Consider the following 25,924-nt stretch of genomic DNA (forward strand, 5'->3'; position numbering starts at 1 on the left):
ACATAAAAGGGATTGAAGTTTCATGGCTGCTTCAGCTTTAATATCAGCCAAGTGGCATTCAATCATATGCAAAAAGAAAAATAGTCCAACCCATTATTTTCTTTTCCTATTTTTTTCCAAAGTATATTTCTCAAGAGAACTTTAAAGCAAATTTTTTCAATTGTTTTTTATTTTGGACAAAGATAAATCCTGCAGTTGAACTTCATTGACAAAAGACTGCAAGTGAACTACAATTATCTCACACAGCTAATACCAGACTGGACATTGCGAGCAAGCCTCTGTAACATCAGGGTCCCAAAAGAAACTGAAGCTCAGATGATTGCTCAGTCTCCTTCACTACACTAATATATAGACAAAATAATTTTGATCAGATTGTCCTCTAAAGCTGAAGAATCTAAGGGGGAAAATTTACTTGCATAAACTTAAATGTTGTGACATTTTATGAGAGATTTATATTTCATTCAAGCTACAGAATGTCCTGCAACTCATCAGCACACAAGCTTTAGCAATCAACGTATTTAATTTCCTTTTCTACAGGAAAGCTTTCAAAAGCATGTTCTTCCTCTTGATATTATATTAAAAAATGCACCAATGTGAACTGCAGCACATTGATCAAATTAATAAATTAAAGGAAACAAGCTGTCCTAACATGTGTTTGATCCCAACCTAGCAATCATGTCAAAATTATATCTTTTGCCTGATGTGGTAAGCACATGTGCTTACCACAGCCTGACCTCTCAAAAAAGTTTTTTAAGTTTTAATACCTGAGATGACACATCAGGCAGAAAAATAGGTAATATCTCTCTCTATCTTATAAAATTACTTCAATGTTCCTTTAATTTTTAGCATACAATACAAGGAATCAGCACATGCCTTTTAAATACTTGAGGTATTAAGGCCTTTTTATGAAATGATGTCTCTTCTTTCAAAAGAAGCTTTTATCATGACTAAAGTAACAAAAGGAATATTAAGTATTGTGTGAATTAAAAATAAAATGCAATACATACCCTGCATCTCCCAAACCTTCAGTGGTTCCATGTTGTTAGTAGATTCAATTAGATGTTTTTTAAACTCTATCAGATTGTTTTTCAGATCAGGATGCATCTGCCTACAATAAAACATTTTATTACAAAAAAGAATCAATTACATCCATCAGTGCCTGCTCTTATCCACAGTACTGCTCACAGCTAATATTTTTTTCTTAGAATAACAACCAAGAATGACCTTGAATTCATTATTGAAGGAAAAATATGAATTTTGGATGAGAAAATGTGATTTCTGACTGCTAAACCCCATTTAAAGAGAGTAATTTACATCAGAAAGGAACTTTAAGGTTTTTAAATCCAACCATTAGGCCAGCACTGTCAAGTACACCCCAAGGGCCACATCTACACAGGCATGGCAAGTCAACCACCTTCCTGGCCAGCCTGTCCTAATGCTTGACAACTTCCTCTGTAAGGAAATTCTTACTAAATACCAGGAGTTCACTTATTTTGTAGTGATCTGTCTCAAAACTTGCCACATAAATTTAGATGGAATAAATGAAGTCAAAGTTTGGACAGTATTGCTACACCACCATGGAGGTAACTGTTTATTCAGCTTACTATAGGATGATGTATAACTAAGTGTGCATCCCCTGTACTACATATTGACTGTAACTGAATGCACTCTTTGTGGCATTAACTACAAGAGGTATAGGCAATATAATGTTGAGAACATGTTTTATAAATTGACAGCATGACAAAAATCAATCTACTGAGCACACAAACCATCTGTCAGAGCTAAAGAACACGGTACACAAGAGCTTAGCTATTTGTTTTGAAAATATAATAGATAGGTAAAGATGTTTTGAGGACAAATATTTCAGCCTGCTATAAGATATGCTTGAAAAAATTCTCCATTAAATTTCTGAACATTTTATGTCTTGTGCTTACATTCATAACTATTTCACAGCTGAGAAAAGTAAAACTTTTGACATGACTGTAACAGAGGAACAATTTACAGCCTACTGAAACATCTATTTCACCTCCTGTATGAAAAGGAGAAGAGAAAAAACCCAATGAATCTAGAAACAATGTCAAAAACCAGAATTATCTAACAGGTTCACAAATCAGTCACAGTGGAGAATCAAGAGACTAAGTATAGCTAAACCTAGCAAAATACAAGAAAAAAAGCTCAGATGAAGATATGGTATAAGCATTTGGTATTACCCACTGTGCAGAATCTCAAACACATAGGTGAAACAACAGGGAAGCCTCAAGATCTGAGTGCACTTCTACCTCAATGTGTTTAAAAAAAAAAAAAAAAAGGCAGGAAGGGAGGGGATGGGATGTCAAGAATTTAGACAGAATTAGCAGCTCTGAACTCTGAGATTTACAGTTTAGTGACAATATTTACAAACAAGTTTACTGTTTGTTTAAAATAATGAGAGAATGACATCTAGAGAAGACCCACAATCTCAAGGTATTTTGCTGAAGAACAAAATTTATGATCCCCTACACCGATCTGTTACAGGAAAAGGGAAGCACTTTGGATGACTGATACCACAAAATGAATCCAACTAAGGACTGGAAGGAGTGCTCAGTAGGGTAACATTCAATTTCATTTAATGGTTGCAGCTTAGAGATAAGAGTTCCTGCTGGAAGAGAATACAAACTCACAAACTCCAAAATTAGATGGTATATACAATAAGCTCATCTTCCTAGAAGTATCACTCCTTAACTCTAGGAAATCCATTACTATCCTCCTTTAAAACACCTTATGGAGATACAGCACATGTGTTTGGATTTCTTGCGCTACTCTTGCATTTTGAAAACCAACATTTTGATTCTAATTATCTAAAAAATGTGAAATCACAATGTTCTAAGTTTTTGTTAGTGCTACCCAGGCAGATACTTTTAATTTTGAAAGTTTACTGTATACATTCTAAGATAATTAGAAAATGAAAAGCAATACATTGAAATTAACAGAATAAGCAATCATTGCTTATGTTCACAAGACATAAAAAAATAAAACATCAAAATTTCTACCAAATGAAGTGATTTCCAACATAAATCTCAATTCTTCTATTAAAAAAATCCAACTGGTTGAGGTTCCAGAAACAAATGTAAAAGTTTAATTATAACTTAACTCACTTTAATTTGCTGAAGAGAAATCCTTGGACATCACTTTCCTCCTCCTCTTCCTCATCTTCTTCTTCTTTTGTCTCATTTGCTCCTGGATACATAACACATGTAGGCAATATAAGCCAAGAAAGTTATTGTAGTATTATGTTTCTATGAATTATAAAACAGTTAATAGAAACACAATCACAAAGTTGTCATTCCCAGATGCAGTTTCAATTAAATTTATACTTGCATATTTTGGCATCTATATTAATTACTCTACAGAACTTTGCAACATCAAAATTAATTTTTAATATAATTCATTCAGTGGTAATATTTTTTATATATAATTAAGTAGGTGTGGTTTAACAGTTCACAAAACAGCCATTTCTCAATTTGATTAAATGATAAGGTATAACTCTCATCAGTCAACTACTACCAAATTTACACTTGAAAAGCCTGATGACCTTAAAGCACTAGACTCTCCAGCTGGCATTTGATGTAAAAGGTAGGTGAGTTTCTTTACCTTTAAAAAAACAAAACTATTTTTTGACATGACTCAAAGGTCATTAAACCTCAGTCTTATGAAAGAGAGTTAACTTTCATCTTGTGAATGTTCCTGCAAAGTAATTTCTCTGTGTCCCCATGCTGTAGTTACCACTTTCTATAGGTCTTATTTCAATACATTGTAATGTGCACCAGTCCAAAATCGATAGTATGCAATATCTTTTCTACAGAAGACTGTGAAAGTATTTCCACAGAAATTCAGAAAAAAACCCCTCAGCCCTGAAACACTAATGTACAGGTACTGTAGCTATTAGAATATGAGCAATGCCAACAATCATAAAGTAATTTAAGTGCAAAGGTAAACAATCTTAAAATTACTAAGAGGAAGAACACCAGACTGTGCTTTGAAGAGCCACAGACAACAGCAATTAGAGGTTAGAAAATTGACTGTATCCTAAGAACAGATCTTGTGTATTTTGTTCTGTTTTGTTTGTGTATTTTAATTTCTTAGTTCTTAATACCTGAGATTTCCTTCTGTAGACAGAAATTAAACATAACCTTCAAAACATTAATGATTCTCTTTTACAAACGGAAGATTTTAATGCATTTCAATAGTATCTTCAGCAAGCTATCAAATCAATTAAAAAACCCACATACCTTTAACCTGCGTGTCATCTACCGCTTTATATTCTGTACTCTTTATTGCAAGTTCCACACCATATCCAGATAAATACATTTTCCTGGAATTTGGTTTCTGCTTGATATTTTTTTTAACAGAAGAAAAAAACATAACTTACAAAATGTATTTAAAGGAGATTAACAATATCCAATATTGTAACTTTAAAATGTTATGACATTTAAATCATTATGTTAATTCATCTTTCAATTAATAGTGCAAGGCATATTGGCAGTCCACTGAGAAGGCATGTAAAAGAAGGTGACAATATCCTTTATCTCCTGCAAATCACAGAAAGGCTGGAAAAAATTGTAATCTTCACACAATACTAGAAGAGGGACTAGAACAGGCACAGCTTACAGCACCCTACACAATTACTGATGCCTCACAATTCACATTTTCAACTGATACTCATTTCTTTGTAATGTTGACAGACTTCCAGAATGTTAAGAGGAAACACTATTTTTGCATCAGACTTACTCTTTAAAAAAGTTTGATAAAACAGTTAATCACTTTCTGCAAGAAGTATTAATAAAATGTATTAAAGTGTCAATGCAAAAAACAGGTTGCCACTTACTAAAATAAAAAAACTTGTAACTTTGGAGTGGAAGTTTGACATTCAATAGTGTAACTACACAAAACATACTTATTTGAGAACATATGTCCTAATTTGACCCAAATGTATGCAAATCCCCTCTCCAAAATGCAATTTGCACATGCAAAGCAGCAATTTCTCGAAGGCTTTTTGAGCTTTAGCTTGCAATTTCTAAGAACTATTCTTTAGTGAGAATCCTTCAGTGAAAACCCAGCAGGGCTGGGAGGCTTCTCTGTCCATCCTTTAAACAAAACTCAAGGCAGAGGGAGCAGAGAGAGCTCCGTATGTAGTCTCAGTGATACTGGTTAAAAAAAGAAAGGGACAGCAGAAAGACTGTACATCTTTGTTATCAATGTTCCCTCTTCTTGTATTTAATGTAAAAAAGGAGGGAGAATCCATCCCAGTATGTACAAAAGAACAAAAATGGAGGTTGTGAGTAAAGAAGAAAAGGGAAGAAAGAGCTGAAGAGAGAAAAGGCGCAGGCAAGAAGACAACACATATTTGGGGAGACCATGATCCATAAGACAGAGCAATGAGACATCTGATATGCAAGTAGGCATTTAATTGAAATAAAAGCATAAAAGAAAAAAGTTCAATAGAAGCTAAACCCCATACAACTTTGAATTCAAGACTGATTTCCTCAAATTCTCTATTTCATTACTGTGAGCAAACAACTCAAAGTCGTCTGCAAACTATGTATCTCATCTCCCTGAAATTCCTGGTCTACATAAATCACAGCAACCTCTCACTCCACCAGATTATTCTCAGATTAATCACACAATTTAAGAGCTATACTTTGAATATAAATCACAAAAACCTTCCAATAATCAAAACTGGGGACAATACAGTTCCATGTTCTGGTATTTCTTTTGTTTCAGGGAGAAGAGTAAGTTAAGAAAAGAATTCAGAAACCTTATGTTTCGCATAGTGGCACTATGGAACACTAACATTTTAAAACTGGTCAATGATATCGGCCGTGATAGCCCGTGGTGCTGTATCTCAATGAACATGAGATTATGTGAAGAATACATAAAAAATATAATTGGTAATTTCTCAAAATGATTCTCTATTCTACTTTCCATTTTTCTAATTCTAGTTACTAATATATTCAGTCTGCTGCACAAAGATTCACCTGAGATCTGGCACTGTACAAAACCCAGACATAAAACCAAAAAAAGGGGTATTTCAAGATCAGTAACGCAATCAGTGCTTGCATGCAAGATTGGCAACATTACCATGCTTTCCTGGGTTCATAGTTTGTATTTGGTGAATTACTTACCTAAAGAGTTTTACTATTAGAAAATATATTCAACATATCTAGGCAAACACAAAAATAAATGTAGAAAAAGTGTTTTGTTAAAAAGCAAGCAAAGACAGAATGCTAACAGTTTACTGAAACAATGCTGATTTGAATTGCATACCTGAATATAATGCCGGAGAACATAAACAATTTCCTCCTTTTGTGCCTTCTCAGATAAAATATTGTGGAATTTGACAAAGTCTTTCGTACCCATTTCTGCATACAGAATAACCACTGGGCCATCCTCTTTGAGAGTTGGAAATTTATGATCTCCCTTAAAAAGATACGGCCTGGGTCTGATTATAAAACAAATAATGGTGATATTATGAAGTCAGAAAATGAATTAAAACAGTGGCAGTTTTTCTACTTCATAATTTAAAAAAACAAATAAGTGTTTATATGCTAGAAGTATACAAGCCATGTTAAATTACCACAAAATAATCATGATTGCTCACAAACAAACCCAGAACAAAAAATTCACAAATTAAAGTATAGGAAACTGAAAAATCACCATCAACTATAAAGAATTGAAATATAATTTATCAAATCACAACACAAAGCATATGAAAAGCATAGCACTTGGAGATTTTGTGCATCAGTAACAGCTTGAAGTTTTTAATCTGAATGACACATAGCATCCATCAGAGATGCACAAAGCAATCAGTGAGTAAAAGAGAAGCAGAGAGATTCCATGAACTTTGAGAAAACAGTAAACACATCTGGAAACTAACTGGGGTTATACTATTTTGGAACCATCAGGCTCTGTTAATTTAGCAAACTTTGACTGCCTACCTACCTTCCTAACTGAAAACCAGGACTAGAAAAGTTACATTGCAATGATTTCTTAGAAGAATAAAGACATCTTTTGAATAAAACTGGGAAATATGGAGAGGAGATGAAAGAGGATATGACGAGTAATCATCAAGGTACTAATTATTGATGAGCACACTTTTTCAAAGCTGCCTTTCCACTGACAATCAAAAGACTGTAAACTGTCTCCAAGCATGTCCAAGACAAGCTAGGAAACTCTAATTCAACACACAGTACAGAACTGTGTGTGTTAGACACTTACGCAAGAGCCATACTTGAAAGGTGTGAGCAGAACACCACAGTTTCCACGATGCAGATCTTTGGAACGTATTCAATGTAAAAAACCATAAAGTAATTTATGCTGCAAAGGTAACCTTTGGAGGTAATGTGCCGCAAACCCTCACTTCAACCAGGAGTAATTTGTATGAGGTTACTCAGGGCTTTAATATCAATGTCCTTTGTAAGTTTGGTAGGTATGCAATTAAGGACCGCATTTGTAAGGCAGAAATAAAAGGAGGGGCCAGTTCAAGAATTAACTTGGGTGCAGGTAGCTGGGTGTCAGAGAAATATCAGGCAAGCTGTCCCACTGCTATCACAGGACAAAGCAGACCAAATAGGTGAGATCCAGGAGCCTGAAACAATTCTTGAATGAGTAAGCTCTGTGGAAGAACTGATCCAGATTTGCTCCAGTAAGAGCGTATGTGCGGGATGTGATGTGTGCAATTTCCTTCTCATAACCACAGAGACAAGAGCTGCCACTTTCATAGAGAGAGTGAAAAACCTCAACCAAGTGAGCTTCTCTTTTTCTAACTTTATCCAGTCTACTTCAACAAACCAACTAAGCTGGTTACTGAGTGCTGCCATGACTTGCATAGTGACAGTCTCATATTACAGTGAACATGTTTCATGAAAATATTAAGTGCTGTAATGAAACAGCACTGCACAGAGCTCCTTTAATGACCTTGGGTTGAGAATTAAAGTGTTCAGCCCTTGTAAATCCAAGATAAGCCTCTGTTCTTTGTTTTTCTTCAACACTGAATAGTAGTGACAAGGAATTGATTCTCCTGCTCCTAGAACTGAAAGGTAATTAATTTCCTGCCATAAGAGATGCTCATAAGAAGGCTGTCTGAAAGACAAGGAAGAACAGTTGAGCAGACAAAAAGATAAAAAAATTAAACAGATGTTGAGTTTAGCACGTGCTCATCAGTTACTAGGGTAATACAGGCAATGATATGCTTGTCTAGATAGTACCCTGGATAGGATGCAGAAACAAGGGGACAGAAGACAGCAAACATATAGTGACAAATGTAAGGCACTGATTGTTTTGAGCAAAATGCGACTTCTGTTAATGGTTCTGCTCTTCACAGCAACAGCCCCAGAACCCTCAGTGTTGAGTTTTGGACAGTTAGCAAGATAAGCAATCCCAACAATCTAATCAGGTGTTCTTTGACATGCCCAGAGCCCTTGAGCTCTGGAGCTATTGCACCTCCACACAAAACACTTCCATTTAGACCCACACAGTCCATTGCAACATGGCTGAAAATGCAAAAGACATAATCACAGTTGTTGTTGCATAAAGGATTGAATGAAGCAAAACCTTAATCTTGACATGCAGACTATTTGGGCTCTCCTTAGTTCAAAGAGCCTAAGATTTCCTGAATGTTGGGTTGAGATGATGAATCCACACAAGAAGAATGCTGCAGTTTCTTCTTTCTCTTTCAGTGAGACTTGAAATGAGATTGAAATTATCAATCCCTAAAGTCAGGACATTTCTAGCATCCTTATCCAAATATGGTGAACAACTGAAAGCATAGCTTAAATTGGCCTGGCTGAACTGGAAGGGTCATGACAGACAGAAGACACAGAATGGAACACAAAGGAAAATACTTGGAAATAAAAAAAAATAATCAACACATCAAAAAGATCTCTTCTATGAAAAAAGAATGACTGGTTTAGAGCAACCAGCTGTGACACAGTACACTGTCCATTATTGCATTTGTTCACCTGGTAGAAAAAACAGAAGAGGAGCACAGCCCTATCATTATCACCTATCATAAATATGACCAGCACAGGTGAAGCAACTGCTACCCAGAGTACAAATGGAACTAACAGTGGGAATGATTACCTGAACATGTGAGTGTGAACATGTTTTTCTCAGAGTCTAGCTCCAGGTATTCTAAATATTTGAGTGACACAACTACTTTTGCAGTGGTGAGGAGGAGGGAAAATTTATCAAGATTTTGTCCCTTCAACTCTGAAGGGTGTGATGTAACTGACTACGAAGTTATTGAGAAAACGAAGACCAATCAAATATAAGAGACTTCAGTTTTGTTCTTAATGATTTCTAGAAGTCTAACTCACTCAATTCTGGATAATTCAGGATTCTATTGTTTATTCTTATGATTTTCCAGAATTTTGTATATTTAGGCATAATACCTCCAGAGAGGAGAATGTGGTGAATCCAGTTAATTGCTTTAGAAGTTTACTATATTCAGACATTGCAATAAAATTTTATGGTCTCTTGATGCCTTAATATATAGCCATAGGAATTCAACAACATATAAAATTATCTGTAGTACATTTTGGCTTTTATCTAGGAAAAAAAGACATTTTTACAATAATATAATTGGTAAAAATGGGACATTGTAAACTAGACAGTGAGTTACAGAAACCTTGGCTACTGAATAAGCAAAAGACAATGATTTAGTAGGTTGTAATTGGATCAATGAACTTAGAACACACCACAAATCTCACATGTAGAACACAAAATTATTTTCAGAAGCAACCAACTCCAAAGAGAAAAATTTATAGGTTTTCAGGGTTTCCCCTCGCAATTTGTATTTGACAGAAAGGAAAATCCAAGAAATACACCCTACTAAATCATCTTTCAGCTCTGCATATCTCCATGAAGTAGCTGAGGGTATGAACAATAATGTATATTATGGTGAGCATCGCAGGGAGGGGAAAAAGTTAAAAAATTACACAGAGGTCTTAAAAAAACCCACAAAATAATATATTTTTTTTTAAATAGAGATTAAACATTTTGTTTTCATTATTCTGTATTTTGATAGGTTCCACACATTTTATTTCAGACTTCAAATTAATTCTGGACGGATGTTAGATATCACAGGACAAAATGTGCAGAAAGGGTTGATAGGTACCAAATTCAGGAAGAGGTGAGGAAAGCTTATGCCTTTCTATGAGGAAGACTCCTCTTCTACTCCTGAACCAAGCCCTTGCAACCCAGAGAACCTTAACTGCAGTGACACTGACTATAAAGAAAGCACCTTGCTGACAGACCTGTGTCAGACATGTGAAACTCCAAATTTGTATAGGAAGTACACTGTAAATTGAACCTCACTACCCCATGTTAAAAAAAAGGGAAAAAGTACATAATTGTCCATATGATTAGAGAACCAAATGTATATGATTTTATTTTAAAACCTACTTTTATTTAAAATCTACTTTGATTCTTTGATGAACTCTAATAATATTAAGCTCTTTAGTAATCTATTTTTCCTCTTAAACCAGTTCATTATATTTACCTCTTAGTAGCCTTCTTCAGCAGCTTTTTTATTTCATTAGTCTTACAGGTGTGCTTCTCATGGATAACCACAAATGCACGGCAGCCTTCTGGTGGAGGTTCATCAGCTGCAATCTAATATTTCAACAATTATACTCAACCAGAATGCTTTGATTGCACTTAAACTCATATCCCTTTGATTAAAATAACTCAACAGCTGCTATTAAGCTGTGTTTCTGATTAAGCCCATTCAAAACTGGGTACATGTGGGAAGGAAAAAATTAAAAGATTAAGACCCTATAACCTTTGTGAGATGTAGTCTATTAAATGCAGTCACACTCCAGAAAATGAAAGGTACATTTCTGCTCTGTAAAGCCAGGAGAGAAATCTCTTTCACAAGCTAAAATCACAACCTGTACTCTGAGATATTTTTAACTTTAGTTGCTATCAGCAATCATGTTAACATCCGAAGATTAGACTTCTAAACCAATAAAACGAAAACAAATAATGTCAATTTTTGATTCTCTCTCTTTCCCATCCCCTGCCTTTTTTTAAAAAGCTCTGCTCATCTATTCCCACTTCATATTCCCAATATGAAGTGGGAATCATGTGACTGCATGTCAGTGAGTCTGGATTCACCAGCTGAAAGGTAAAAACAAAAAGAGATGAGTCTCAGAGTATGATATTCTACAAGAGAACACCTGCAAAACTCCCTAACTTTATTACAGCTTATTATCTTTCAGAAACGTGGACTTCTCACTTTACCCTAAAGGTGGCATAGCTAAAAGGAGAAGTAGCAATTTTAGTTTTAGAGGCACAGTGAAACCTCCTCTCACTTTTTCATTAATAAAGTGGGTTTTTCTAATTTTTCAGCTTTTTAAATACTAAAACAATGAGAAAGATGAGAAATCCACTAAATAACAAAAATTACTTCATGCCACAGGAAATGTCCTACTCTGGACATGTCTGAATTCCTACAGGATTATTTGAAGCAATGCAAAAAATCCCCATGACCTGAGTTTTCAAAAATGAACAATTTCAAAAGAATCCTACCCTGAAGAGAATGGTATCCATACAACTGAAGACGAATATTTGTTCCTGTCAATATAACCACCTTGTAAAGCATCACCTTTATCACGTTTGATGCCAAATAATACTGGCATATATTTTAGTGAACTGTAACAATGAACATTGTTTAGCTAAAATACCTCATTCAATCATGTACCAAATATATCAGGCAATACTGTCACCTGCTGAAACATCTGAACACTTGGAGAATAAGCCCGTATGGAAAGTGCAAACTTCAACAGGTTGATTTGCAAATTGGATAAAAATTGTCCTGCTTTCTTCAAGATTAAATTGTAATAGGAGTACTCTGAATCTGTCAAAGAGAGGAAAAAAAAAAAGAAAATACAAACTTTCAGTATTTGGCTCTAAATGATGTGGCATGTCTACCTACACTACATAACACTGGCATTAATGTCTGCTATTAACTGTTTCCTTTCCTAAAAACCCAACAAAAACAAACAAAATAACAAAAGAGAGCTCAACAGCACTAGTTCACATTGTAATTATTTTCAGCAATATAGAAACCCACTCAACGATGTCTCTCAAAAAAACTATATGGAGAGGCCTGAATAGAGCATTGTTTTACAAATAATTTCCTCACATTTAGTTTTGAAACACTCCAACCATGCAACTTACATAAATAAATATCTCCTAAAGGTGTCATTCTTTGGGCATATTTTACATATTTCACATATTTTATTTCTTCCTTAAAAATATATGATAAACAAGAGTATGAGAATGGATACAACATGTGAAGTAGCTTCCCTGCTCCCTGTATATTTTGTATTTTCAAGGCCAAAATTGGGACTCTAAGTAAGAAGGTAGGTGGATGGTGTCTGGGAATGACAAAAGTGATAAAGCAGAACATTGGTTGGAAATAATTAACCTTCAATTCTCATTCTACAGGCATACTCAATTTTCATAACTAAGCAGCTTCTATCCTCACATTTTCTTCTTTACAATCCTGTTGTGGTTGTAAAAAAAAATCTTCCTTTGCTCTTAAAGCCTCTAGTACCTTCTTTCTGCCTTCTTCTCCTTAAAACTCATTATTTAGAAAGGCTGAGTAAGCTGTAATTCACTAGAAAAAAACACTAACATTAGAAAAGTATATAATCTGCATTTCAAGAAAGCTCCTTCCAATGAATTCTATATGATGTCCTGGTTTCAGCAGGGGTAGAGGTAATTTTCTTCCTAGTAGCTGGTACAGTGCTGTGTTTTGGATTTGATAGGAGAATACTATGATAACACACTGAAGTTTTAGTTGTGGCTCAGCAGCACTTACACTGAATCAATGACTTCCCAGTTTCCCATGCTCTCCCAGCACAGAGGTGCACAACTAGCTGGGAGGGAGCATGGCCAGGAGAAGCTGACTTGAACTGGCCAAAGGACCCCTCTATACCATAGAATGTCACGCTTGGTATATAAACTGGGGAGTTGGCTGGGAGTTGTCAACATCTGCTTGGGGACAGGCTGGCCACCAGTCAGTGGGTGCTAAGCAATTGTATTGTGCATCACTTGAGAGAAGTTTTATTCCTCTCTTTTATTTCTTCTTATTAACATGTTATTATTATTATATTTCAATTTATTTCAATGATTAAATGGTTTTTACCTCAACCCAGAGGTTTTACCTTTTGCTAATGCTCTTCCACATTCTACTGGGGAGGACAGAGTGGACATGTGCTGCTTACTTGCTGGCTGGGGTTAATCCATGACATATAATTGTTACTATCTTACATGAAATTCAGTGGATGAAAAACCTATCTATGTTCTCTACAAGTACATATAGCCTAGCAGAACCCAAATGACAGCAAAGCTGGTAAAGGCTCTCAAGAACAAGTCCTATGAGGAGCAGATGAGGGAGCTGGGGATGTTTAGCCTGGAGAAGAAGAGGCTCAATACTCTCTGTAACCACCTGAAAGGAGGCTGTAGCTAGGTCGGGGTCAGCCTCTTCTCCCTGCCAGGTACCAACAGGACACGGGGAAATGGTCTCAAGCTGTGCTAGGGGACATTCAGGTTGGACATCAGGAAGAATTCTTTCACTGAAAGGGTGGTTGAGCATTAGAATGGCTCCCAGGGAGGTGGTGCAGTCATCATCCCTGGAGGTGCTCAAGTGACTGGACCTGGCACTTAGTGCTACGTTTAACTGCGAGTGGCAACCTGTCAAAGGTTGGACTCAGCCTTGGAGGTGTTTTCCAACCTTAATCATTCTATGATTCTAAATGAGAAATTTGGCTTCACACATTTAAAACATTGAATATAAGAATTTGGATGCAACAAATTCTTCCAGATTGAAACTTTGTTCAACAACTGTATTTTCAAATTTTCTTCAAATTATCTCCACAAAAATAAAATTAAATCTGAAATTCCTGCGTCTCCACTTGGCTAAATAACATCCTATTAAAGACAATGAAGAATAAGTAATTCTAAAGATACTACCTTAATAAAATATTTGTACCACAAGTCTTTAATTTTTCTTTTGTTTACAAATTTCATCTGTGCTTTCACTGGTGTATTTAAAACAGCTGACAATTTTTTCCTTGAAGACTATTATGATGATGATTTTAATAAGTAAAAGAAAAAGGATGTTTTTTTATCTGCCTTCAAAAATGACTGTAAAATACTGACAAGGATCTATCTATCAAATCATCCACTCCTACTACTTCAACTTCTATTAACACTGTTGGCTTCACTTAGAATACAAGTGTACTTTGAACTTCACCGAGACACATGAATCCATGCCAAATGCTATGACCTACCTAATGCAAACCCAAGTTTTAGAGTTTATTACGTACACAGAGTCACACAGAATATTCTGAGATGGAAGGAATCCCCAAGCATCCTCAAGTTCAACACTACAGTGAACTTAAGTGGCCTATTAAAGCCTGTACATGGATTGAACCTGTTACCTTGGTGTTATTAGCACCACGGTCTAACCAACTGAGCTAATTTCAGCTAATCAGAACTATGGTTTGAGCTTTTATTTTCACATAGTAACAAATTATTTCACATAGCACCAAATCCTTTAAATTTGGTACTATCTGCCCTCCAAGCTCATTTTAACATTGCCAAAAGAGTAGAATTCAGAGTAAGTTTCTTAGGATGTTACAGGGAATCACAAAGAACCAGATCCTTCTGGTTATAAGATCGTGCATGACAGCATATTACTACTAAAACATTAACAAAGTCAATTTAAAAGTAAATAAGAGACCACATTAACAGGATACAGCTCCAGACTGCAGACATCTGAATGCACATGTATGAACTTCACATCTGTGAACTTTCATCCTAGCCATGTGAAATATAGCCTAGCAGCCAACAAGACTCAAAAAGCTCACTCTGAAGATTATTTAATTTGTCTGCTGAAAAACTCTCTCAGCTCCTGTAGCCAAATTGATTAGATTGACTACAGCAAGAACTGAACAGCCAGCAAAGCACTCATTTAAATGCCGACATTTCCTATCCACCATTTACAGCAGTATCTTTTATCACAGGCAAGTTAAGCATAATTAAAGGAGACAACCAGGGCAATCACAAAAGATAAGAAAGTATTATAGCACAGCTCCTCAGACCTCATGCACACATGCCACAAAATTAATCTGAATATATGCTGGTAACCCACAAGAGAATTTGAAGTACTGAGGCACAGGACGTAGGGAGAGTAAACATAAGGGACATAATTAATCAGAAGAACACAGTGTGTTGGAACAATTACTTGGTGGGATGGATGTATGAGGTCTGTTCCAACTGCAAAGATATGAATGTCTGGATCCACATATCAGCTAGGGAATTAGAGAGCTCAGGTAACAGCAGCTCAGGCAATCACTGGCCAGTCAAATCTCTAGGTGAGCCAAGCAAGATGCCAGAAAAGGGGGAATACTTTATTTTATTGCATTGTTAGTATAGAAATCCGTTTGTGAAACTGATTCCTCTGGAATCTTTAAAGTTTATATATACATAAAAATACTTTTTAAATTTAGTTGTGAATAATGTGTAGTCTTCTAAATTGCAAAAAATAATTTGCATGACAGTTGTTTATATGAAATATACGGTTACATTTTTTTCAGAGAAAATTGCTTCCATAGAGAAAATATATTTGCATGTTGGTTTTGTTTTGGTTTTTAATATATATTTATGAGGCTGCTGAAAATTCAATATATAAACTGAAGCACTTGGGAAGACAATAAACACTCAACTCAATAATTAGCCAGCAGGGAACTGGCTACTTACTTTCCCTCAGTGATCATAAATTAACCTTCAGGGATATAAAAGCAGCAGCATGTTTAAAATGCCATCTTCGGTGTTTTGTAAGTGCTGGTTTTAGTATGAAATTTGTGCAGCTTTCATTTCTCTATAACATACCTGCAGCTCAAAATAGCATCATCTGTCTTTCCTAGTATTTCACAAGCCTGGCAGAAAGTATGTTGCACATTATGTAGATATAAACAATGTTGTCCATGTTCCCTGAAGATATTAATTCACTACAGTGTAACCCATCACTAACCTTTTCATGTTTTCCATTTGGTATAATCAAGATGCTGCCCAAGTTGATTTGAGTTCATATTGAAAAGGAAAAAAAGTTAAAACCACCAAATACATCACTAGACTAAATGTTTCACCAGATTCCATGTAGGTAATTCTTACCAAATCCATTAAACTGCTACAAATATCACAGCTAAACAGACCATTAATAAACCTAATTCAGTAATGCTAAATATTTTAAATTAGCAAATTAACAAGAGATGTTGATTATTCTAAATTTAAAACAACAAGTTCTGAGAATTGATTAAAAAAAACCCATATTGAAAATCATCCAATGGAGGATTTAGAAGAAAAAAAGCAAGCTACCCTACTTGATTTTTGAAATTGCCTTCTAGCTTTAACACTTTACAACTCTTCTGAAACATTAAACTGTATTTTGAAATACAAGTCTATTAACTGAATTCCCTTATAAACCCAGATTTTCAGCTTCAAATCTAGGAATTCTTTAGCTTTTATAAGAATGTTTCTATTTAGACAAACAAATAATGCTTTCATTTCCTGCTTAGTCATCCTGTCTACCCTTTTCATCACTCAGAGTAAATGAAAAGTCAATTACCTCAACCAATCCTTTTTCAGCCAGATCCTTTAATTTACTGAAGTAGTTGTTGCTACATCAGATTTAATACATCATGAACATCCCTCTACATCAATGTGTCTTGACATGCAGCAGTTATGACAAAACTCATTCCACACCATGTAGAGGAGCAACTTTTCCTCAGATGTTAAGTACTACACACCTCACTGTAAACTCTGCCACTGCAGTCTGGCAGTACCAGATTCTTCACTCAAGTTATGCAGTTTATCGTAAACATCTAATGCAGACTTCCTGTTCATTAAGAGCATCATCCATTTACTTGGATTAAGACTACCCCAACTACGACTCAACTTTTAGGAAAGCCACTTGCTGCAAGAACTTGAACATTTCCTGCATTATTGTCATAGGTGTGTGTTTGCCATACAGATAAATATAAACATCTACTGCTCAATATACTTGATTAAACTAGTATTTTAGTACAGTCTCGAGGCTGTCAACTGCTAGCATCTAACAGATCATTGGCATGGCCAGTCATGGAGATCATCCTGCTGTAATTTATTTATTTTCAATCACAGTTTATCCAGGTGAGTAGGTATTTAAGTAACAGCTAATTTCAACAGACATCTGTGTCACTAACAGTAAGTGTCATTAAAGCTTCAAACTTCTTGGAAACTGTCCAAGCAAGAAAAAAAGAGACAGCTGAAAAAAACCCCTAACACATCACCTAATACAGCAGTCTTATCTCAAGGCAATACCAACTGCATCTAAACCACTTATAGAAAAAAAGAGTAAGTTAAAAGTGACTTCTGAAGGTCACCTTACCCAAACTGTTACTTAGAGATGAAATTTCAAGGCTTGACTAGGCTGTTCAAGGCCTCATGCAGTACAATTTTGAACTATCTCAATGAATAGAGATTCCAGAGCCTCCTGGAGCAGTTTCCAAGTTTACCCAATCCCATGGCAGAAACATTTTCTCTAGTATCTAAGCACAACTTCCATATCTCAACTTCTACCCTTGGCTTTTTTTCATACTGCTGTGTTGCTTCAGGGTCTGGTGCCACTTCCTTTGCACATTTCCCTATTAGGAAACTGAAGATATAAGGTCTCTCCTTACTCCTTCCTTTCTCAGGTTCATTCACAGTTCTCTCAGCCTTTCCTCAGGAGTCTGCTCCACCTCCCCAAGCACTGCAGAGATCCTCTCCTACATTTGCTCCAAGGACAGACTCTTGTCTTTCCTTTCACAGAGAGCCTCAGCATGGCCCCCGTGTTCAGTTTTACAAGTATCTCATACAGGGAACAAACACTTTCTTTGACCTGTTGGCTACCCTCTTGCTGCTGCAACCATGTAGTTGGCCTTCTCACTGTTTGCAAAGATCCTCATTCTGCCTCTCAAAAAAACATTTTCTAGTCAGTCAGCACACAGATTATGCAGTTGATGAGATTATTCCATCCTACATGCAGGGAATTCAGCCTTTGCTGAATTTCCCATTGTTTCTGTTGGCCTGTCTCTCCAGCCTGCCAAATTTTGTGTCATTCCTAACCTTGTGGAGGGTGTTAACCCATGCCACTGTCCTGTGGGCTGAAAAAGACCTTAAACAGCATTAGTCAACAGCACTTGCCTCAACAAATGCTACTAGCAGCTGACCACAGGTCAAATTCTGCACCTACTTCCATTTTCCATGTCTCCATGCCTCATACAGGATGGCTTTTAGCAGCATTCACTACCTTGGGCATTCTGTTCTCAGTGACTCTCTCTGGTTTTGCATATATTTCTGACCGTGGGATTGAAGTATATTCTATTCATTTTATAGCAATTTTTTTTTTTTTTAAATTTTCCCAGTTGATACTCTATAATTAAAATCACAGTTCTTTGTACATTTTCTGCTTGTACCTTTTTCATTCTAAAGAAACAATGAGGAAAACACAGGGAGACAGTAAAGTAAAAGATCACATTTTACTCAACATAAAAGCACATAATGGAATCAAGAGCAGCAAAATTATGTTTACCATGAATGTCCCTGTTGCCTTCCTAGTAATCTTTTAAGACTACTGGCTGCTTGGGGCACTGCTGAGCACTCAATAACCGTATCAGATGCACATTTTAAAATTGTATTCAATCAGTCACAATTGTTGAAACATGCCGTTTCTCAAGTTCTCTCTCCCATATATAGCATTTTTCATGTTCCTGTACTTCTCACTGTCATTTTCTGCATGATCTTCCTACAATGTATAAGCTTATGACTATTAATTTAACATTCAATTCCCCTCAAGTCTCTTCCAGTGGTAGTGTTAGGTGCTCGCACTCATGCCTGAAGAGTTGTACTGTTCTGTAAAGAGCAGAATGAAGCAGGCTTACCTGGTTTGGAAGCCTTTTTCATCTTGTTCATCTGTTAACCTACCAAGCAGGTCTAATACTGCCTAACCTCGTGTAAAGCCCCGTCGGTCTCCCAGTTTCTCATTACCATGGACATTTCTAGTAAACACTTCTCCAAGGTTTCCTCTGGGGTGGCTTTTTATGTTTCTTTTGCTGGACTATATGCTTTGGTCTTCTCTCCAAATTTCTGACATCTTAATATTCTTCTGTCTAATCATGCAAGGCTTTTTTAGTCCTATTTTGTCAGTGATAAACCTCTACTCTAAAACATCAGTATTGATGCTAGAAAACAGCCTCCATGCTATGTACAAGTATTAAACCTTTTCTGGTATTTCTTGAAATTTTTCCTTTAGTGTTTCCTAGCATTCTCATTTTAGATATTTGTGTGATTTTATGCCCTGCGAGCACCCATCTTACAGAAAACATGAAGTCTCAATATCTTATAAGCTCTTGGCAACTCATGTAAGCTGGTAGATATCTTTAATCTTTACACTTCTCTTCCATATTGTAAGAGCAGTTCAGTCCATCTCATCTTCCTTTCCTTTTTTAAACTTCTTTGCAAGTATTGCTCTCAGGAGAAAATATGCTACAATTTTCTGAAAGAAACCTACCTAGTAAGCAATAATGGAAGAGTCAGGCTTAATCTGCCTGGAACTAATTAATGCATCGTGTCTCAAAGTTAAACACAGCACAACATAAAATATTAAAACCCGTCACGCTGTTTAACTTACCTCCTTGCTTATAAACCGTTAACTCTCGCACAGTTTCCAAGAACTGCCAAAACTTCTCATTACCATCTTCTGCAATAAATTCACTGTTTAAAAAGAAAAGTTAGTTATCCATAGGTTGATTTTGTCCAAAGATGTACCACAGCAAAACCCTGAGTTGTTTAAAATAATAAATACAGCAACCAAATGTTAGCTATTCAATGACTAACAACCAACTCCATAGCATAAACACTGAACTGAGCTGTACTTTGGTCAAAAGATATTTTGAACAAAGTACTATCATCCAAACTCAACAATCACAGCTGTAAAGCATGCAGACTATTCTCTTGTTACAGAAAACCCCCAAAATGTTCACTTTATTTTTTCCACAGATATTCCAATATACACTTATAAATGATATCAATTCAGTACACAGATTTTATTTAATAGTAGCTAACTATACAAATGCGAACACATTCTCTATCAGGTTACAGTTTTTCATGAAATTACAAGCTTTCATCAATGACATCTCCTTTTCATGGAGGGAGACTGTCAAACTTTGAAACACTTTCAAACATGGGCTAATCCTTACAAAGCATAAAAGGTAAGGCTTACTTTATACTACATACCACCCTTCCATTTTTTTTAAAAGCTGGAAGAGGCAAAGTTTAAGTTAGATATACATAAGAAATTCTTTACTGTAAAGGTGGTGAGGCATTGGCTCGGGCTTCCCAGAGAAGCTGAGGATGCCACATCCCTAGAGGAGCTCAAGGCCAGACTGGACAGGGGCCTAAGCAACTTGGTCTAGTGCAAAATGTGCCTGTCGATGGCAGGGGATTTGGAACTAGATGGCATTTAATGTCCCTTCCAACCCAAACCATTCTGTGATTCTATGATTTCCAGCTACCATTTCTAAGGTTTGTGGTTTTCCTTATGGGAACATCAGTTGCTTTTGCTCCACCTGCTTCTGTCTACCAATAAGTTCAATTTGCTACATGACTATATTGTTTTCTAATCTTTACTTTGGAAGTTTGCCTCTCCTTTGATTACAGAAGCTTGCAGTTCTACCCTTCATGGGTGTTCTCCAAACAGCAGCAAGTAATTTTAAAAACAAAAGAAATTTAAGCCAAATGGTCAGGGGAACCACAAGCATGTGAAACTGGAAAACATTTTCCCCTTCTATTGTTAATCGCAGAGTGGTTTGTGTTGGAAAGGACCTTAAAGATCATCTGGTTCCAATCCCCTGCTATGGGCAGGGACACCTCCCACTACAGCAGTTTGCTTCGAGCTCTATCCAGCCCCATCCTTCAACACTGCCACGGATGGAGCATCCACAACTTCTCTGGGCAACCTGTTTCAGTGGCTCACCACCCTCACAGTAAAGAATTTCTTCTGTACTTCTAGTGTAAACCTACTTTCAGTTTGAAGCCATTCCTCCTCCTCCTCCTCTCACTGCATGCCCTTGTAAGAAAGGCTCCCTCCCTCCCCATCTTTCTCGTAGGCTCCCTTCAGGAGGCGGAAATCAGGTCACCCCAAGGCCGTCTCTTCTCCAGGCTGAAGTTGTGATTACAAGTTAAAATATATTTTAAAATACCGCTGTGTTTCACTCTTACAGGTTCACATCTACACTAGTACCTTTATAATCACTTAATTAACATGCAAACTACTTTGGGGCAGACGAAGACGCTACCCAGCGGAAGGCAGGGATCGTGTTAACTCCATTACATCTCCCCAACCCAGCGACCTGCAAAACGCCTGAGCAGGTAAAATACGAAGCCGCTTGTGCAGCTCCCTCACAGCGTGGGTGAGCCTTGCCAGCATGGTCCACAACACTTTCCGAGGGGAGAAAGCAGTTCAGCCTCACATCTAAAGCGTACTTTAACACACCCTCCGACAGAGAGAAACGCTGCCAGCCCTCCTTCCTGCTCAGCGGAGGGAAAAGGGGGTCCCTCCGCCCTCCTGCTCCCCAGGAGACAGGCGGCCGCTGGCAGGAGGAGGAGAAAGAAGAGGAGGAGCTGCACGCACCTCGCCTCCAGCAGCAGCGGGGTCGCCGGCCACTTCGCCGCCAGGCGGGCGGTCACAGGCGGCGAGGAGGCCGGAGCGGGGCCGCAGGGGCACGGCGGAACACACAGCAGGGCGAGCAGCAGCGCCGCCCGCAGCGGCGCCCAGCCCGCCATGAGGAGCGGCGGAGCTCGGGGGCGCCCCGCCCACACAGCCATGCCGCTCTCCTACTGGCTGCGCCGCGCCCTCGGCGTTGCGCTATTGGTCAGCCCGGAGGCCAATCAGAGTCTGACGGCGCATAAATAGCGGGGCGGCCGGCACCGTGACACGCGGCGCCAGGAGTGCGCAGGCGCAGAACTAGCGCTACCGCCCCGCCCCGTTCGCCTGCGGCACGTCTGGCCCCGCCTTCCCCCCCGCCGGCCTCGGGGTGATCCCGTTATTTTTTAACTTTTTTTTTTAGTGCAAGTTAATTTTTTTTTGGTGCCCTAGGCTTGGGTGGCGGTGGCGGCAGTAAGGACATGGCTGTGCCCAAGGACAGCACCGACTGCCCCGGCGCTCCCTCAGCCTCCCGCTGACCGTGTCCTGGCGGGCTGTTCTCCCTCGGCCTTCAGGCTACAAACAGTAGTAAAAGTCTTATTCTGGGTGGAGCTTCAGACGTAATATACACATACGGTTGTTCCTCTGAGAGAAAGGCATTTATTTTCCCCTTCCTCCAAATTTTCCAAATTTTGTCATGTGTTTTGTTTCCTATCTGCATATTTTTTTCCCTCGAGAAGCATGAACTCCACAGGAAGTCTGCCTCTACCTTCTGCCTAGCTTACCTTGGAATTTCCAAACTCGTGTTCTCTAATTTCTAATATTTTTTTGTGTGTGTGTTCAAAATCTCTGTAGATAATTCCATTTCCTCAACAAAGCTGCTACATTCCCTCAGATTTTCAGACCTAAGAAGGGCTGGTGTTGCTGGAGCTGTGCTGTGGGATGCTGATACAGAGCAGCTCTGCATAGTTGTTCATTGGAGGAAGAATCTCCTAGCTGTATTGAAAATAGGGGGTATTGCCTTTCCCAAAATGTGACTCATGGAACTCGAAGCTGAAACCTGGAATGTCTTACTGCTGCATATATTTTAATTTCTTTTGCGCACAGTCATATCCTGAGTGCTAAAAGTTGCTTTGTCAGTGGTGGGAGCCAGTGAGGGCATAACTCTGAGGAGAAGGCTGTGGATTTTATAGTTTGGATGGTTAGTGCTCATCTCAAACTATGGTACAGGAACTTGTCTTCACAGAGTGCCTGTACTTAACATCCTTCTGGGTCTTTCAATGTCTAAGTATGAAAAACACCTCCTGAGGGTCATTCATATGTAAATTCAGCCTGGGACCTTTGTGGTTGTTCTTTTTTGGACTTATTCACACAAATTTGTGCTGTTGTAAGACCTCAGATATTTCCAGCTACCACTGTGTCACATCAGTGATGCCAACTTTAATGTCAACAGGTTAAGTAAACCTTACCTAAAATTGGTACGTACACCTTTGCAGAAATAATGAAAACCACGGGAGTATTTATTTTGGTTTATGTGTAAGGCCATTAGAAATAAACAAATATTCAGCATCTTTTCTATGGTGAAGGGCAGTGAAATGAAGACAAGCAGCTTAATTTCTTTCATCCTGACAGTTCAGGAGTTGCTGCTGCTGACAGGGATGGCATGGCCAGAGTACTGTATGGATGAGTTAGTTTGGTCCCCTTGTCTTTCTGTGCTAATAACCCAGTTATGGGACCCAACTCTTCCATTCATAGAAAGTGCACATGCAATGAACTGATAAAACACACTTCCACCACTCCCTAGCAAAGTTCAAAATGCTTTTGATGAACTTAGAAGAGCTCATGCTACACTTGTTCTGCACAGAATAGGCCATAGCTGGTTTATATTGACCATCTACCAAAATACATGACAGCCCAAGTAATCCTATGGTTAAATGAGTTACAAGTTGCTTTTTTGATGTTTCTTCAAGCAATACTGAGATGTACATAGCACATTCTCCATGTATATGCATTTATCATGCATTTTTCAAATCTCCATGTGATTCAATGTGATGATGGATGCACGCACCTTACCCTAATCTATCAATTGCTTTTCTATATAAAGCTGCTCTGTTATATTTCATTTTATATTGATATTGAAGAGTCTGCTATTGTTGCTTAAATGTGAACTCCTAAGCTTGTAATTTTTTCATCTTGGGCTGTGATAATTTATGATTTGCCATACAAAAGGGTAAATAAAATCTGTTGGCACTGGCTATGGAAATATAACTGTGGCAAGATAAAATGGTAGCTCTAAATCAAAGGTTTGATCATTAGCTGTAGTGAGCTACAGAAAACAGCCAGTCCAGTGGTTTTCTTGAGAAAAGATCCTTTCTTCTTAAATACAGAAACCTCTGTTAGACAGACTCTCTCCACTGAAATATCTCTATCTTGCATTTAGGGTTTTTGTTTAATTAGAGGCATTGAATTTATGATCATAGATAGGCAAAATAAAATTGGAAGGGATCTCAGGAGGTCCAGAGTCTAGCCTCCAGCTCAGAGCAAGGTTAGATCTGAGGTCCAGTCAAATGTTGAAAAAAAACTCCAAGGCAGGCGCCTGTGTAACCTTTCTGGGCAACCTAATCCATTGCTTAAGATGCAGTTTGGATTGTTCCTTGGAAAGAAATACCATGTTGTACAAGAACATTGCATTCCGTATAAAAGATTTTGCATATTTATCAGTTTTTCCTTTGCTTTGGTACCTTAACTACATTCTAGCCACGAAGAGCCAGTACATACTTTAAACAAATCTGTTTCTGTATATTTGAGAAAGGCAGATTTTAATCTGTTAAGCAAAATGCAAACCTAGAAGTTGGAGAGCAGACTTAATCTTCATTTCTACAGCAGAATTTTATGTAATTAAGTATTCCAAATAACACTTGGCCATTCTTGTACATACATTCCATATATGTATATGTGAAAAAACCCTTAGTTCTCTGAAACCATTTTTCATCAGAACAGAAAAACAATTAGACCCAAAATTTAAAATTATTCATATTGCAGCTGTGCAAATAGGAATTGATTATCATAGCAGTTTCAGTGTGAATAGAGGGAGTGATTAGTGAATGCTTCTCAGTAAGTTGCAAATGTTTTGTAACAGTAAGCTATGTCTATTTTATGAAAATATAGTAGCAATAACTAAAAATAAGTTGAGCTTCATCAGCATATTCAGTTAGCTGAAAATAAAACTTTATTTTCTTTAGAGATTGAAAACAATTTTCATGTTGAAAGGCTTCCTTTCTTCCTAACTTGGAGGTAATGTAAATGTCAAACACTAATCAAATGATATTCCTGTTACATGGTTATTAACTGGTGGCCTCCTGAGCAGTAGCTGCTGGCATCCTTTTACCTTGTGTGAGATTGCAGGCCAATCTCTTCAGAACCTGTCAAAGTCACTACTATGACAGGCATTTGAGTTGTTTCCCCGAAAAGACTAAGAATGCTGTACTGCATTGATTTTGGTCCATTCCATTATAGGCCAGGCCATGGTTATTTGATTAGCATATCTCAATATAGTGTTATTCTGGAGCAGACCATGCAAAATATATTTCATAGTTTGTTAACTTTTCATTTTGATTTACAGGGATGAGCCAGTGAAAGAAGAAACATAAGCCTGGTTTCAACAGTGCACAGAATCTGCTCAGTGGCAACTTTCTAGCAATGAGAATTTATGCTGCTTTGCCATGCCCATGCATACAGCTGCAGTGATAGTAAATGGCTTGCTGGCAGCATGCTTCTCTTTCCAATTTTTACTGAAAAGAAAAAAAATTGTAAAAAAGAAAAAAAGGAAACAGAAGCAACATTTTTGTTTGTGAAATAAACATAGGAGTTACAGCCTCTTATTTAAAATTATTTACCTCAGAAATCTACAGAATATACTTTCTGGACCAGGTCAACGAACTTCCTACAAAACTCTGAGCGTCTGTACTGAGTAGTGGTGAACAGTGAAATGGTCATAATGGGGAATGCAGCTCAATTTGGATATACCAACTCAAGTTCATAAGCAATACCAGTGCTCTGCTGTGCCAACAGTGTGCTTGTATTGATTTTTGTATTGCCCTGGCTCCTACAATGCCAAATCTGAGCAACTAACTGCATCAGTGGATAAAA

General features: G+C 37.4%; 1 protein-coding gene across 1 annotated transcript in view; it reads right to left on the bottom strand.

The window, feature by feature from the left end:
* UGGT2 (UDP-glucose glycoprotein glucosyltransferase 2) overlaps positions 1-21,928 on the bottom strand; it is a 71,596-nt gene extending 49,668 nt beyond the window's left edge. The window contains exons 1-8 of the mRNA XM_077781487.1: positions 21,764-21,928; positions 19,763-19,845; positions 11,766-11,896; positions 10,538-10,650; positions 6,304-6,478; positions 4,269-4,365; positions 3,135-3,216; positions 1,008-1,108 (exon numbers count right to left, since the gene is read on the bottom strand). Of these exons, the coding sequence (XP_077637613.1) occupies positions 1,008-1,108; positions 3,135-3,216; positions 4,269-4,365; positions 6,304-6,478; positions 10,538-10,650; positions 11,766-11,896; positions 19,763-19,845; positions 21,764-21,915 (934 nt within the window). The 5' untranslated portion in view covers positions 21,916-21,928. The remainder of the gene's footprint in view (positions 1-1,007; positions 1,109-3,134; positions 3,217-4,268; positions 4,366-6,303; positions 6,479-10,537; positions 10,651-11,765; positions 11,897-19,762; positions 19,846-21,763) is intronic.
* Positions 21,929-25,924: the final 3,996 nt, after the last annotated feature.

The sequence above is a fragment of the Lonchura striata genome, chromosome 2 (assembly GCF_046129695.1).
Source record: "Lonchura striata isolate bLonStr1 chromosome 2, bLonStr1.mat, whole genome shotgun sequence".
NCBI lineage: Eukaryota > Metazoa > Chordata > Aves > Passeriformes > Estrildidae > Lonchura > Lonchura striata.